Raw genomic sequence first — 15,510 nt, 5'->3', positions numbered from 1 at the left:
ATCCAATATGCAGTGGAGGGATATGTTCAAAATGTTAAAATAAGCAAAGACGGGAATATTACAACAATCGAGGCAAAGGTGTAAGTTACCGGTCTCAGTCCAAGAATGAGAAACCTCACGACCTGTTCTTGCAATGCAACCAGCACAGCCTTGTTGACCAGTCATGTTCCTGCACTGCCGGGTAAATAGCCTATGTTTTAAATTTTTTATATTTTCCCAGCCAACATTCTCTGTCATGTGTCAGACCTAACAATCTAGTTTAGGTTACAAAGATTCAGTTTCTACCTGTTCTATCAGAGGTATGACAGGTTAGCTATGCCAGCTAAGCTAAGGATGATGACCAGCCTAAACAAGTAGCTTACAGTTTCCCCACCTCTCAAGTTTAACCTTTCATCATCGCATATGTTCTACGTGTCTTTAAACATTTCATACTGCACTCGCTCGCTCGCGTCCTATTCGCTTTGGACGCGCGGATGGATTCAAAATGTTCAAGCGTCGAACTAGATGCGATACACGCGAATTTGACGCTCTATTCGCGTTTGGTGTGAACGCAGCATAATGAACAGGCTCCGATGTCAAGATTGCAATGCTGGAATATGTGTGTGTGTGTGTCAGAGAGAGAGAGGCACGGGCGCGATCGAACAGTGGAAACATAAAAACATACTCCGTCATTATGTTCATACAGGACATCATTAAAACTGCAAAGTGTTTTAAAAGTAAGTGTAGCTGCTACTTAAAGGGATACTTCAGGATTTAGCATTAAGCTTTGTATTAGTAGAAAACCTGTAGTATTTTCGAATTACCGTGCTTTCCACCCTCATATCCCCCTGAGATGAGAGATTTATGTATTTTTTGTCTGGAAAAAATCCTCTGATGACGCAAAAATCCTCATATTGCGTCATGGGAGGATTTTCTGGCCAGAGGCGAGAGACTACAGCCAGTAGTAGGGGCGGTCCCGCATGTTCTCAACCCGCCCATAGAGGGTGGGATCTCACTCACAGAATGTACACATAGTTTCAGCCGTCATTCTTTGGAAGCTAAGCTAACAGGCTCTTGTTCTGTGGAGAAAGCTGACTAGTAGGAGAAAGCTGAGTAGTAGGGGTTACGATACTCTTTTTCCCGTACATGTCCGGCCGTCGAGATCGTCCAAAATGTCCGGGATTCGGCTTTTGCTTTCTGCAGTCGCCATTCATTGTTTACATGCACACCTTTTGTTTCAATCTAACTGAATTCATTCCGATTGGTGAATCTGAATGTAGTGTTTACATGAACGCTAAACAAGTGATCAGTTGATGTGCGTTTTAACATTGCTAAGAAAATTCCCGCTCCTCCGTGAGAGATAGGAGAACGGCGCGTCTCAGTAATGACGCCACCGGCCTCGCGCCGTTCTCCCGCGCCCCTCACAGCCTCGTCCTGCTCGCCACAGTAAACATAATGAATGGCGACTGTAGAACGCAAAAGCTGAATCCCGGACATTTTGGGCGATCTCGATATCCCGGGCAAACTCGTCACGGAGTCTCACTAGTAGCCTAACCTTGTTGTTTTCAACTGCGCTCTCTAACCGGTAGGCGTGGCTTGGGAGGGGCCTCGTAGAGCAGCGAAGCAAGTGCATTCTGGGAGTTGTTGTCTTTCATCCACATAAGCCAAAAATACATTTTCTGGCTTTTCTCAGTCTAGAAAGCTCCAAATTCAAAAATTTCTTCACATTTCTTCTACATAAATGACCTATTTTAAATACACATTCATCTTTCCAGAGGTGAAGTAACCCTTTAAACTACTTATTGATAATTGATATGCTAAGTTAGCTCGCTAGCTTTACTAACCTTAGAGCAGACATGTATGCTTATTAATCTTCGAGGCATTTAGCTGTGAGTGAGGTCTCCCACACTGCTTAATCCATTGTCGGCATCTTTCCGCTCGGGTCTTGGGCTTTGGAAAGGCAAAAAAAAACGACCCCTCCCTCTAAACTTTTGGGGTACCTGGTGTCAGTCTTGCATGTGCCATAGGCGCATCGTTTCACCATCTTGCTGAAATCGCAATGTTTGACGGGGGGGTCCTGCTCTTTAGTTACAGTTGCTGAGCTAGGATTGGACGAGGACCGTTCGAGGGCGGGGTTTTGCGAACAAACCAGCACAAATTGAAATTATAACAATTGGTAAATCTGATAAATGACAGAGCAATTCATCACATCAAATATACTCTTTAATGTTATATTTCAAAATTACAAATACACAAAAATTACAAAAATATAACAAATTGCTCCAAACAGTTTGGAAAAACATGTAGCCTTAATGTAAATAGAAAGACTATTAATACAGTATAATATATAATTTAAAATAAAATGAAGAAATGAAATACATCTTCATTCCTTCCCATACCCACTAACATTTCCCTTAGTTTCAGATAACGTAAGCTAGCCAAACTGAGCCAAGGCTTCTGGCCTGGTTGCAAAGTAGCCTAGTTGTAGAGTTTTTGACTGCATCAATAATAATGTATACGATGGGCTATATATAAATGTTCTAGCCTAAAAATGTTAGACGAGCTTTCTCCCAACTTACCTTCTCCATCACGACGTGTGTTCGCGCGATGTTGTTGGTTACCTAGTAACGAACGTACGGTGGCCGAGAATGTTCCGTCAACTTCCGTGTGTTTGCGCATCTATGTTGCTTAGTAACGAACGCAATCTGGCCGAGATACGTGCTGGCGGCAGGAAACTTCACTTTGTGTGCCTGCGCCTCCTATACAACGTTATATATAAAGCTTGCAGGACAACTTGGTTGGCATTGCCTTTTCAGCGTGAGAAATACATGGTGTAGCGTGTGAGCTGGTTGAATTGACCTCTCGCCGGCCCCTCCCCCAAAACGGCCATTGTCCAATCACACATCATAGCAACCGTTACTATGTGAGCAGGTCCGAGTCCGACTAACATCCAAGCGGTGAAGCGGTGCGCCCACGGCGTTTGTAAATATGTGGAATAAGGGCTGCCTCCGACAAAAAAACATTTTCTAGTCGACTATAGTTATTCATTTAAGCCATTAGTGGACAAATCGCCCCTTTATATTAATTGAATTACTTAAATACAGGATAATGAGCGTTTGCGTAATATAGCCGCACGATCGCAGCTTGCCACAAAGAACCGGTAAAAGTAATTTGGGGTCAGAAAGATTTTTTAAGAAATTAAGAAAAGTAATAGGCAAGGATGCATTTAATTGATCAAAAGTGACAGTAAAGACATTTATAACGTTAGAAAAGCTTTCTATTTCAGAAAACTCTGAAACTTTCTATTCATCAAAGAATCCTGAAAAAAAAAAAAAAATCCCTCAGGTAGGCTGCACGTTTTCTTGCGTGGGTGGATGTTGGACGTTGTTTTCGTCTAAACTGATTTGCCGAAATCAAAATGCTGACATTGAAAGTCCCGCTCGGAGCGGTAAATCAAACAATGATTTGTCCCTAAATAATGATAAATTATATCATAATATATTATATATTATTATTATTGATAGGATGATAACAGGTGTCGTGATCAGCACTGCTGTATCAGTCAGTGGTTAGATCAGCTTTGCAGTTAAAAAAAAAACAGGACAAGAGAGATATAAATTATGCATTATTAATTATGACAAATAAATTATGCCCAAAATACGGGACATTTGGCAACCCTAACGTTAGTTTTTTCCCTTCCCCAAGAACAAAGCACATAACGTTAGCAGGGCTGAACTGGAACAAAAAAATTAAAATAAAATGTGCTAATAAAAATGAACAAAATATAGATAACAGCTCAGATAACTGCGATTGTCTGCAACAAATCGGAGAAAATCAAGACAGAAGAAGTCGTCTACGATGCCTACGGATGCTGGTTGATCACAAACAAGATGCCGTCTGCAAGTGTGTTTATGTCGATTGCGTGGCGCTTGAGACCGGTAGCATGACGCCCGTTTCACACATACTCCGTTTGCAGTGCGTATTTTTTTCCATACCCATGTTAACAGTATAGAGCTTTCACACTGCATGCGGTGGCAGTCAGGCGATCCGTTCCAGGTGCGTTGCGTATACAGCAGTGTAACGATCGTTTCCGCACCGAGTCTATTTCTGCTGTACTGCACGCGCTGAATTAAAGTGACAGCACATGTTTCGTGGTCAAAATGAACACAGATTGACCTGAAAATGTAGTAATTTCACCATAAATGAGATTAATTAAATAAAATGTAGTTATCTCACCATAAATGTATTTAATTAAATACTACTTTTTTTCACTTTAAGATCGGGGTAAAGCAAGGAAAGCTACAATTTACCTCAACAAGGCGACATAATGAACAACACTTGTCTCATTCGTGGAGGTGGAAAAACAAGTTCTTTGTGACATGCAAGATTTATTGAATAAAGATTTAAATGAAAAAAGAAAAGGCATTAGAGTCGGCTGTTTTTGTCAATTTTAAGTTTTAATTTAAAATGTTTGCGATTTAATATAGTACATGGTTAATTATTTGACCACTTGTTTGAACAACTTAATATAAGTAGAAGTAATGCATTGAATAATAGGCTGACGTTGTTTAAATTGTGTTTAAACGTGCATACGTCTATTATAAAGTGTATGTGTACAAAGAGCATCGCAATGCTGAGACGTTAAACGTACAGTATGGGATTTTTTCTCCACTAGGGGTCGCTAACCTATTTACAATAACAAAGGCGTAGATTGATGACGCAACATTTGCTATGAATTATGGATTTTGTCGTCAACGTCAAGCCGACCGATCTAATAATGTATATGGATTACTGAATACATCGATGCTTTTATCATGACTGTGATATGAAGCAGTTCGGGGTTGCTAAGAGACAGCTATCAGCTCCAAACGCGATGCGAGTCCCGCGGATATAAAAGGAATATGGACATTTCATTCTACCGAACTACACGCAGAATTACTACTCACAGGTCAGTTTATTAGACAAATTAAACTTGAGAGGTAACGCAGCACTGTTTCACTTGGTCTAACATTACACTATCAAGGCCAATTTATACTTCTGCGTCGGGTTCGCGTAGAAGGTACGGCGTAGCATACGCATTGACGTGTACCATACGCCGTACCCTTCGCCGTACCCTGACGCGCACCTCCTCAAAAATGTAACTACGCGTCGCATCGACGCGGACCGCAAGATCTGTGATTGGTCGGCTGGATAGCATCGCGTTTCCTCCTACGCATTTCCGGAATGATCTTCTGCACTCTGCACCGCCCGCCCGCCATTTTTAAATTCCGAAGATCAGTGAAGAGCCATGGAAATAGATCAAGTGACCGAGAGATTGCTTGAAGAAGTGCGGAAATACAGCCATCTGTATGACTCCTTCAGTCGCCATTGCTCGTAGAAACCTAAACTCAAAACAGCCGCGAGGAATGTAAACACAGTGGAACTGGAACATTAAAACCCACCCGCGCCAACTAGCGTTTCGGCGGTGTAACTGCAGAGCAACACAGACATTCGCAGAAGTATAAATGCTCACGACGGCGTCGCTTACGTGCTACGACGTACACTACGGCGTACACTCGACGCAGAAGTATAAATTGGCCTTCACTCTAAACTGCATTTGAATGTGTTGAAATGTATGTGTTAACGTTAGTTTGTCTGTATGAGACTAGCAGTAAGCTAACTAGATCAACATTAGAATAACATACAGATCATATTCTAACATTTTATCAGTTGAACTATATAACCTTGATTAGTTTTATGTAAATGTGCTCACCTGTTTAATAAAGTACATGTAGGAGTTGTCGAAGTCTCGGACGTGGAGCTCTCGTTTATATAGTGTCCATGGGAGCTCTCGACATCTCGAAAACACAGCGCTGATATTGATTCTCGGTTTAGTTCTCCTTTTTTATCCAAAGTCTGCTTGCCATGGTCCATAATGTTTGAACGAAACAACAACAGCGTGCAAATAGACATTGCGAACTACACAGTTGTCCGCGTCAGTTTGGTTACTATCAGAGGGCTCTGGTTCATAGTTCTGGTTGCCATGGCAGCACGAGCGGAAACCAGAGACAACACGGATATGACGGCATTGACGGCAACAAAACGGAAATAAAGACACGGTCCGTGTCTTCGAATTAAAATATTAATTTCTCTGGATTTAGAAGTTAATTGGAACTGTCGGGATAATGTAAATACACAACTTTAAAAAATTTATATCATAGATATAGTGATTTTTTATATTTTTTAATAAAATAAAAATACATATTGTGCCTTTAAGACCGGCGTAAATCAAGGGAAAATACAATTTACTTCAACAAGTCAACATAATGAACACACTCGTCTCATTCGTGGAGGTGGAAAAACAAGTTCTTTGTGACATGCAAGATTTATTGAATAAATATTTAAATTATGCAAAAGAAAGGGTAAGTCTGCTGTTTTTGTCAATTTTAAGTTTTAATTTAAAATGTAGGCTATGCAATTTTAATATAAGTACATGGTAAAATATTTTACCACTTGCTTGAGCAACTTAATATATAATTATATAGAAGTAATGCATTTAATAATATGTTGTTTAAATTGTGTTTAAACGTGAATACGTCTATTAAAGAGTGTATATGTGTACAAAGAGAATCGCAATGCTGACAAAAAAACTCTTTTTAAATAAAAGTTGCTGATAACTTCTGGATTTGAAATACAAATAGTGAGAATGTATTTGTGGTATAGCCTACAGCAGCGGATCAGTTAACGTTACGCACTGCAAACGCAGCATATGTGAAAGCACTATAGCGCGTGCTGCTCCTGCACTGAACACGGAGAATGTGTGAAACGGGCGTTAGCCTCGATAGTAGTCGTGTCTCCTTCATTGCGTATTTTTATATTTTGAATATATCCCTCCACTGCACACTGTAACCACTTCTGCCTCGATCTGGAGGATATCGCGGAGGTATTGCTCCAAAAAAGGTCACTGACACGCACGGGTATACCTCTTCCCGTCATGGCAATTGTCGCGCTGGTCGTGTTTGACCATTTGTTTGTCGGACGTAGCAACAGTAACTAAGGGGGGCGGGGCTCGGCGAAAGGCATGCGTGAGACTTGAGAACCCACGCAGCCGCCATTTTGAAATCGAAAGTGAGGCTCCGGTGGGAAGAACCCCGGAAGTAAAGATAAACAACAACGCCTTGGATTACCAACCTGAAGCTGCTGCCGCGATTTACACTATTGGATGTTAATATCCAATATAGGTCATTCCTGCTTCTTTTTTTACATTCTGAATTATATATAAAAAAAATATTTTATTTATAAATGAATTTCACTTTATATAGTCTAAAGTATGAAAGAAATGTATGTACATTTTTAGAATTGACACAACATCATTAAACACAACAATACGCCATCGCATTCACGACTCACCTGTGATTAAAGGCGACACTCCCGGTTTTCTTCCCACCGGAGCCTCGCTTTCGATTTCAAAATAACGGCTGCGTGAAATCAGCATATTCAAATGAAACCGGACAGTTTTCATGTTTATGTTCAAAATCTGCCATGTGGAAATTTGAGGGAAAAAAAGAAAAAAGAATGGCTTCATACAATAATAAAAAACAATGACAAAAAAAAGATTTTATTTTTCTTTCCAAATGCTATTCAAAGCAAACTTTTTATTATCAGCTTATTTTTCTCATTTTAAACAATGGAAAATACAATCAAACGTATATTTTACATAAAAAATTGAAATAATTCATCCAAATGTGCAACTTCAGGTAAGAAACAAACGCCCTTCTTAAAACATCTAAACAAGCAGTAATCTGATTCTTATGATTGTCAATGATTCATGAACGTAAACATTTTCAGAATTCATTAGATAAAAACTTGGTGAAACCCCTAATGCACGAGAGTAAGAAAACCATTTTTTATAATTTTGATTTATAATCACTGAACATCTAATTTCTATAATCTCAGTTTTCATGGCTTCACAGAAGCAAAGTGACACACTTAATAGTTTTGTAACAGTCAGTCACCTCATCTTCATTATCACAGCAATCAGAACAAAACCTCTGAAGTACACATCAAATCCTTTGAGAACATGCGCACATGCTATTTTGCTGTATATATGACATATGTTCTGATTCTTTGTGACCGATTCAAGTTAATTTACACGGTTCAGCAGTAAACACATTAAATCTTTGGCATAATTGCATAAGACATAATCAAGCAGAGTATAACCTTTTCTACAGAACAAAAAGTACTTTAAAGTGCACCTCAGCATTGACAATCCCTTCAAATAATTAAATTTCCCTTTTTATCAATCACTGCAAAATGATATAACACCCTTTATAGATCATTGATTTATACTACAGCAAGTGAGAAGCTCTTGAGCAGAGAGCATACGTTTCAAACCGAGGGATTCATTCAAGCGATATCTTTCATCATAGCTGCTCTGTTCAGTTTCAGTAAAGCACAGAACTTGGAGTCAAATGGATGAAGGCGCGCTGCCATTGAGCTTCAGCCGTCCAGTGGTTTCACCTGAGAAGTTTCCCGTTCTGAGGGAAGTGAGGTTTGGACCACCTCATCCCTGAGGGCTGGTGGTTGGTGGAGTTGGCGCCGCAGTCGATGTAGTGGTACGATTCCAGAGTGTTCTGGGTCGTCCGCACCATGTAGGAGGTCTTCACAGAGGTCCTGGGGTGTATAAGAGAAGCCGTCAGGTACATTTCATGAAGAATGTACTCAAGACTATTACACTACATCCTTATGCATCGCTTTCTGCCAGGACTTTTACGTGCTTTTCCCAAATCTCGGAAGTGACCTCGACGTCCGGGTTAGCGGTAGCATTAGCCGTCAGACAAGTGTTATTTAAATAAACTCCTGATGTACTTACAAACTTTCCAATGCCTCGTTTTATGAGTACAGAACCTATTTGTACTAATGTACAAGTTTGGTACCATTCTGGGCATTTTTAGTGGGGTAATTTACGGGATACATCATAGGATCCATTAGCGCCTGCACTAAGCCATCCGGCTGATATCTCTAAATAAGCTCTTACTTTAATAATGTTCAACCAAGGGAAAAAAGGCTTCTGGGGGGTGTTTGGCTCGAGGTCATGGTGCAAAGGACCCTAGGTTGATTTTACTCCGAACCATCCCTTTAATGGATAACAGAGCACTATTTTAAGGTCTGCGCATATGATCAAACATGGACTTAAATATTTTGCATCAAATTTCAACAGCAAGGAACATTCCTGTCAGGATTTCCTTCTCAAACTCCTCCACTTTACTGGTGTATGCGAGCTTTAATCGCACTGCAGTGATCGCTTTGAGCTTCAAATGGACAAAACTGACAAGTAACCTTGTATATGTTTCACCATGGTTTTCCTTTAAATAGTTAAGATTAATTTAGTAGTTTTAGCCTTACTAGGTCAACCCAAAGCATTTAATTCACTGTAGCTCCAAATCTGACTGTTTTCAGTTGATGCGTGAATAAAAGTTGAAAATTAGGCTACTAGCTAACTTTGTTTTGTGCTCATGCTGAGAGTTTTCATTATTAGATTGTTTGTTTTAGTGGTTTATTACTTGGAACAAAATATTTTAAAAAAATGGTCCATACCTTTCTTAAAGGGGTCATCGGATGCCCATTTTACGCACAAGTTAGTATGACTCTTTAGGGTCTTCATGTAAAGTTTGTAATATACTTTGGTTAAAATTCCTCAATGTTTGTGTAAAACAACAGCCTTTTTACCTCCTCAAAAACAGCTCTCTTCACAGCGACCCGTTTCAGTGCATGTCTCTTTAAATGATAATGAGCAACTGCTGACCCCACCCCTCTCTTCCATGGGGGCTGTCGATTGGCTGAAGGTGGAAATATGCTAATACGGGACAGTCTGTCAGTGGCCGTGGGCGGAGCATGAGCATTATGACATCATAAAGCTCAGAAAAACCAAACAGCTTGATTATTAAGAGTGTTTAGGCTTTTTGAGGATTAAAAGAAAGGAGTGAGTGGATTTTTTTCATTGTATGGCGGTTGTGTCCACACACTGCAATGACACATTTATATGCAAACACCATATAAAAGTGAATTTTGCATCCGATGACCCCTTTAAGAGATAAACCCTCAGTCCCAAGGTCTTCTATGTGCCATACACATTGGTGTTTAAATGTAAGTAAATAAATAAATAGATTAAATAAATAAATAAATCATCTGATCTTACCTTTTTATATTCATACCCAGTTGAGAGAAATATTACCTTTTTTAGGTAAATATCGGTAAAAATCCCTGTTTTGACTCTTGGGGCCCAAACATTTTGAGTGTTTAGGTTTTATTTTTCTTTCACAAAGTACTACGGCTACACCGAAGGAAACTGTTCCATAAAGTATTGTCCGAACCTTCGCTGGGAAGGAAATATAGAGACCGGACCTCTTGGAATTTTAATTGAACCCCATAAAAAAATTCCTGGAGGCGCCACTGCACCTCCAACGTTCAATGTAGGACAACAGCAAAAGAAGAAAAAAATGTAGTGATGAGAAACTTACTGCATGAACACCACAATGTTGTGGACCTTGATGCTTGCCATGGTGCAAAAGGCACTGAGAAAACAGACACAAACAGTTCAGAAACAGAAGAGCAGACACACAGACGTCAACGTGTTCATCCTAAAGGCCCATTCACATCAAGGACGATCACTATAAATATATAAAAATTGTTCTAAATGTAAAAGAATAGCAGAGTCCACTCACTCACACCACAACTATAGGCTCAGCTTCATCCAGCTGATGAATGATAAAACCACTGACAGCCAATCAGAATCCATCCTGCTTTGAAGAGCTCGAGCATTTAAAGCCACAGACGACAAAACTGCAGCGTATGCTTATAATAAACAGAACCTTATCATGCGTTGGTTATGACGCTAATATAAGTATCTTTATAGTAATTGTTCTTGTTGTGAACAGGCCTTAAAAAGAACTGATATGATACTCACTAAACATAAGAGAGGCTTCCTCCAATCTCCACACTGACAGTGAAGTTGACCTGCATTTAAAAACTGGTTAATACTCAACAATCTGTCACACTAAAGTTCAGAAGTTAAAGACTTTTATAACGTTACAAAAGATTTCTATCCCAAATAAATGCTGTTCTTTTGAACTTTCTATTCATCAAAGTATCCTGAAATAAACGCATCACGGTTTCCACAAAAATATTAAGCAGCACAACAATCTTTTAACATTTATCATAATCATGTTTCTTGAGCAGCAAATCAGCATATTAGAATGATTTCTGAAGGATCATGTGACACTGAAGACTGGAGCAATGATGCTGATTAAAGGAATAAATTACATTTTACAATATGTTCAAATAGTAAACAGTTTAATATTTCACAATATTAGGGTACAACGGGGCTAAAGGCACACCTTAAGAAAAAAATGTGCTTTTCACTTCTCCCATAGTGTAAAATATATATGTTTGTAATTGAACAACAGATTTTGTAGGAAAATAAATCATAAAAGTTGCTCATTTTGTTTAAAAATCATATAAATGTATGAGGTGGAGAGGGGGGCCTTTTACCCCACAAACACACGGGGTAAAAGGCACACGTTATGGATACAAATACTTCAGCTAAAATTGTGTTTTTAATAATTTAATAAAGTTAATACTTGTTCAAAACAACCACTTTAGCAAAGTTTATACTATTTTCTGTTTATTTTGATAAATAAAAGAAAAAAATTTTTTTCAATAAATGCACTATCAATAAAAAAGGTTAATATAAAAATACATTAACAAAATTATTTTAAAAAGTAAAGATTCTGAAAGCACTGAAGGATATCCCATAATAATTTAAAATAGTCAGCCAGATATTTATCATCATGTTAATTATTGTGCCTTCCTTTAACCCCAAACACCATACTTTTACATATTCTTCCGTAACTGAAAAACGATTGCTTTAATTAGCTTGAACATCATTAAGACGACCTTTGTCTCAAATATATTCAACAATTTTAGCGATCTTCATTTGCTACTTAAATCTACAACATTTTAAAAATCATCAAATATTAGATTAAATTAGCACAGAATCAACTTTGCGCTGCTGTCCGCGATCACGTCAAGGATCAGCCAAAAATCCACGTGCATCTTGAAAAACGGATGTTTGGGAACGTGCCGCGGAAAGATGAGCAATCAACGCCTTTTCACCTTTAGCCTCGTTTTACCCCAATGTTTTTACTGGATTTTGGACCAAATAAATGCAACCTTGGTGATCATAAGAGACTTTCAAACATGAAAAATCGAAAAGTGACCGTTATAAATGAAGCCGACTCATCATACCTGTCTCTGGCTGAGAGGCTGAATGTGGATGACATTGTCCAGCGTTTGAGATCCAATGACTGTCTTCATGTAGAGCACCTGACAGCTCACACTGTCCACCCACACCGTGAAGAAGTTAGAGTTGGTGAAGTTCAGGGAGCTCTGTTTAAATCAAATAAAGAAATATCACACACATATTAGTTTACTGATTCGAAGCTTTGGAGATGCATCGTGAACACGGATTGTATCCAGTATATTACAAGAGTCTTGATTCTGAAAGATTATAAATACTATTTTCTGATCAGGGACACTTTGATAAAAAAAAAATTGTTTTACATTCAACATAATTGAACCCATTGTAAAACTCATCTAAGGACATTGAATCACCATCATGTTGATGTGCACTTTGCTGTTGTTACGGTCAAAGTTGACCGTCACAGAGCGAATGCCGTCGTCAACGACCAGCACAGGACGTGGAAACAGGAAGAACGCCACCAGAATGGACGCCAGCAGACACAAAATCACTGACAGCACCACATACGACTTCCTGACAGGAGAACAGTTGCACAATCATCAATCCGTTTCAGTCTGTTAAAGAGAGAGTTCACCCAAAAATGAACATTCGTTTACAAATCATTTACTCAACCTCATGCCATCCCTGATGTGTATGACTGACCTTCTTCACATAAACACAAATGAAGATTTCTAAGGAAATAAGTCCATATAATGTAAGTGAATGGGTGGGTGCCACTCGTTTGTCGCTTGAAAACCCACACACACAAAGCTATTGTGTTCTGATGACGGACTTCGGCTCAGGCATTTCAGAACCACCAAACCAACATTTGCGATGCTGTGCGATGTGATTGGTCCACTGGTTAGTCCAGATATCCAATCACATTCACTGTTGAGGCAAAGTCATGTACGTTTTTTTGTTGCGCATCGAGGGATTTGTTCTGTAAATGTGTTTCCGTCGCTGATTATGCGCACGTCTCCTTATCAATTGAGCATATACGTTTTTTTATGCGCACCTTGGCGTTTCCATCCAGTGTTTTTATTTATGCGTTATCCCAAAATGCGTATTTGTTGGTTGATGGAAACACAGCTAATGTCTTCAGAAGTGAAATGATGGGAGTTTGTAAGAAAAATACTAATATTTCAATCTCTTTTAGCTATAAATCATTGCTTCAGGCCAACAGTCCTAGATGCGTTTACAAGTTCATCTCGACATAATCCGCCAATTCTAGCATGAAGAAGCGATGGTTAATAGTTAAAAGAGTTTAAATTATTAGTATTTTTCTCACAAACACCCATCGTTTCACTTCAGAAGACATTGATCCATGCGCTGTGGTCGTTTGGATTACCGTCATGATCGCTGTGTCTGGTTTTTTAAGCGTCAACCGAGCGGCAGACAGTCAATGGCATTATATGGACTAAAGATCAATATTTTCCTAAAAATCTTCATTTGTGTTTATCTGAAGAAATAAAGTCATACACATCAGGGATGGCATGAAGGTAAGTACATGATGAGAGAATTTTGGGATGAACTATCCATTTAAAGCATGCTTTAAAATAAGCATTCTTTTTATTAAGATACATATTACTTTGTGGCTCATACAGGCAAATATAAAATATGAACATCCAGGCATTTTCCATAGAGAATGTGCTGTGTGTGATAACTTACGTCCAGCGTGGCTTTAACCTTTGATCGCTGTAGGGGATCAGAGCAACTAACTCATTCAGCTGGCCTGAAAGAAAAGCCTCGACTCAATCAGACAGATAACATGAAGAATCCTACCAAAGTTCACACAGTCATCTCTAAAACCTCATGACCTCAATCAATAACTTAAATGTGCAGATGCTTTACAGTTTTTGGGAACAAATTGTTCAACTGTCCTGAGATTAAAGTCACAGTGTGGCTCTAATATAGGGATCATTCCTCCTGGTTATCAAGCTGAAATATGACCCGGACATGTTTTCGTGAGATTCTCCCTATAACACACGTCCATACCTGATGGGATGCGTCCGGACCCCTGGCAGGTGGGGCAGGTGATGCTGTCTCGGCCTGTGAACTCCACATAGGGGAACTGGGCGATGTCCTCCTGTCTGTCCAGCCCGTCCAGAGAGTCATCCCCACCCATCAGATCCCCCATGTGGCCCTCGGCCCTGCTGTGACCCGGGACAGACAGGAGCGACCGCCCGTACCGGCACACAGATGCACCCATGAGAAGTCCACACGAGCTCCAGCCTGATACAACTTACTGTACACAGATGATCAGTCAGTAACTGTGTACACACACAAACATAATACATACATATATACATACATATATTCATACATACATACATACATACATACACATACACATACACACCAGTTTGTCAGTTTAAACCCAGTCTATTTTATATCCAGCTGACTGTAACAACTTTACACAACTGTATACGTTAACAAACTACCGGCATGTATTAGGAAACTGTAGTTACAATCAGTTTACGTTTGGAAACTTACATTTTGATTACTTTGTTGTGATTTGAAGGTAAACTTGATGCGAGTGAAAAGGCCTATCTTACCGTTGAAGTGTACAGACGCACAGAAGTCAGTGTTTTCACTCCTCTACTGCGTAGGGTTGATTCCGCTGTTTGTGTTTGTTTCTCACTCTCTGCTCTGCAATCACTGAGATCTCTATAGACTCTCCTGCCATCTGTCGATCTGGAGATCAACTGCTGCAAATAAGAAATCATTTACTCAGCGCGGAATTTTCGTAAAATAAGCGCCCAGGCCTTAAACAAACTATGAGTATCGTCGCTAAAGGTAGCAAAGCTATTAATTTAACTACATTAGCGTAACTGAGTTCAATCTGTTGTGTGAAAGAGCTGTGTGACAGAGTCTGAAACATTCGAGTAGGCCTTCATGTTGTTAGTATTTTTATTTTTGTATATAATGTATTTTTATTTATTCACAATTAAAGGCAGGGTATGTGATTTATTACAGAATTATTATTTTTTTTTTATGCTGGTTGAAAGTGTCTCTTTACATGATATCAATCACTAAGTTAAGTGGTCTAAATGTTTACTGTGGAAGGCATTTGACCATAGTGTTCGTCCAATCATTGCATTCGGTCCTACCTATACCAGACATCACACATCATCAGCGCGTTTCATGCCATGTGAGTTAAGTCATCCTGCTGTAACCAGCCAGAGCATTTAAAGCGGCAGACAAGCATGTGCTCAGAATAAACAACAATATCTAAGAAGTCTGCTTTGGGCCAA

General features: G+C 39.3%; 1 protein-coding gene across 3 annotated transcripts; it reads right to left on the bottom strand.

Moving 5' to 3' along the window:
* Positions 1-7,560: 7,560 nt before the first annotated feature.
* On the bottom strand, positions 7,561-14,960 carry tmem106c (transmembrane protein 106C). 3 transcript variants are annotated; one of them, XM_082145243.1, is made up of 8 exons: positions 14,812-14,960; positions 14,252-14,501; positions 13,925-13,988; positions 12,631-12,790; positions 12,265-12,405; positions 10,925-10,974; positions 10,479-10,532; positions 7,561-8,631 (listed from the first exon to the last, which is right to left on the bottom strand). In XM_082145243.1, the coding sequence occupies exons 2-8, from the start codon at positions 14,463-14,465 to the stop codon at positions 8,475-8,477; spliced, it is 840 nt and encodes a 279-aa protein (XP_082001369.1). In that variant the 5' UTR covers positions 14,466-14,501; positions 14,812-14,960; the 3' UTR covers positions 7,561-8,474. The 3 variants fall into 3 exon arrangements, with proteins under 3 accessions (XP_082001369.1, XP_082001371.1, XP_082001370.1); XM_082145245.1 differs by having other exon boundaries at positions 14,252-14,526; positions 14,812-14,913; XM_082145244.1 differs by having other exon boundaries at positions 14,750-14,894.
* Positions 14,961-15,510: the final 550 nt, after the last annotated feature.

Source organism: Leuciscus leuciscus, assembly GCF_965113295.1.
Source record: "Leuciscus leuciscus genome assembly, chromosome: 18".
NCBI lineage: Eukaryota > Metazoa > Chordata > Actinopteri > Cypriniformes > Leuciscidae > Leuciscus > Leuciscus leuciscus.
Note: the sequence above shows the minus strand (reverse complement) of the source record. Positions and strands in the feature narration are given on the sequence as shown.

What these genes read in the sequence shown, in the direction of transcription:
- tmem106c (XM_082145243.1), bottom strand. Translation starts at nt 14,465, where the DNA reads ATGGGTGCATCTGTGTGCCGGTACGGGCGGTCGCTCCTGTCTGTCCCG. An exon ending in GTCCGGACGCATCCCATCAG is followed by an intron (nt 13,989 to 14,251) that starts GTATGGACGTGT and finishes CTTTTCTTTCAG; the next exon opens with GCCAGCTGAATGAGTTAGTT. An exon ending in GGAAGCCTCTCTTATGTTTA is followed by an intron (nt 10,533 to 10,924) that starts GTGAGTATCATA and finishes CTGTTTTCTCAG; the next exon opens with TGCCTTTTGCACCATGGCAA.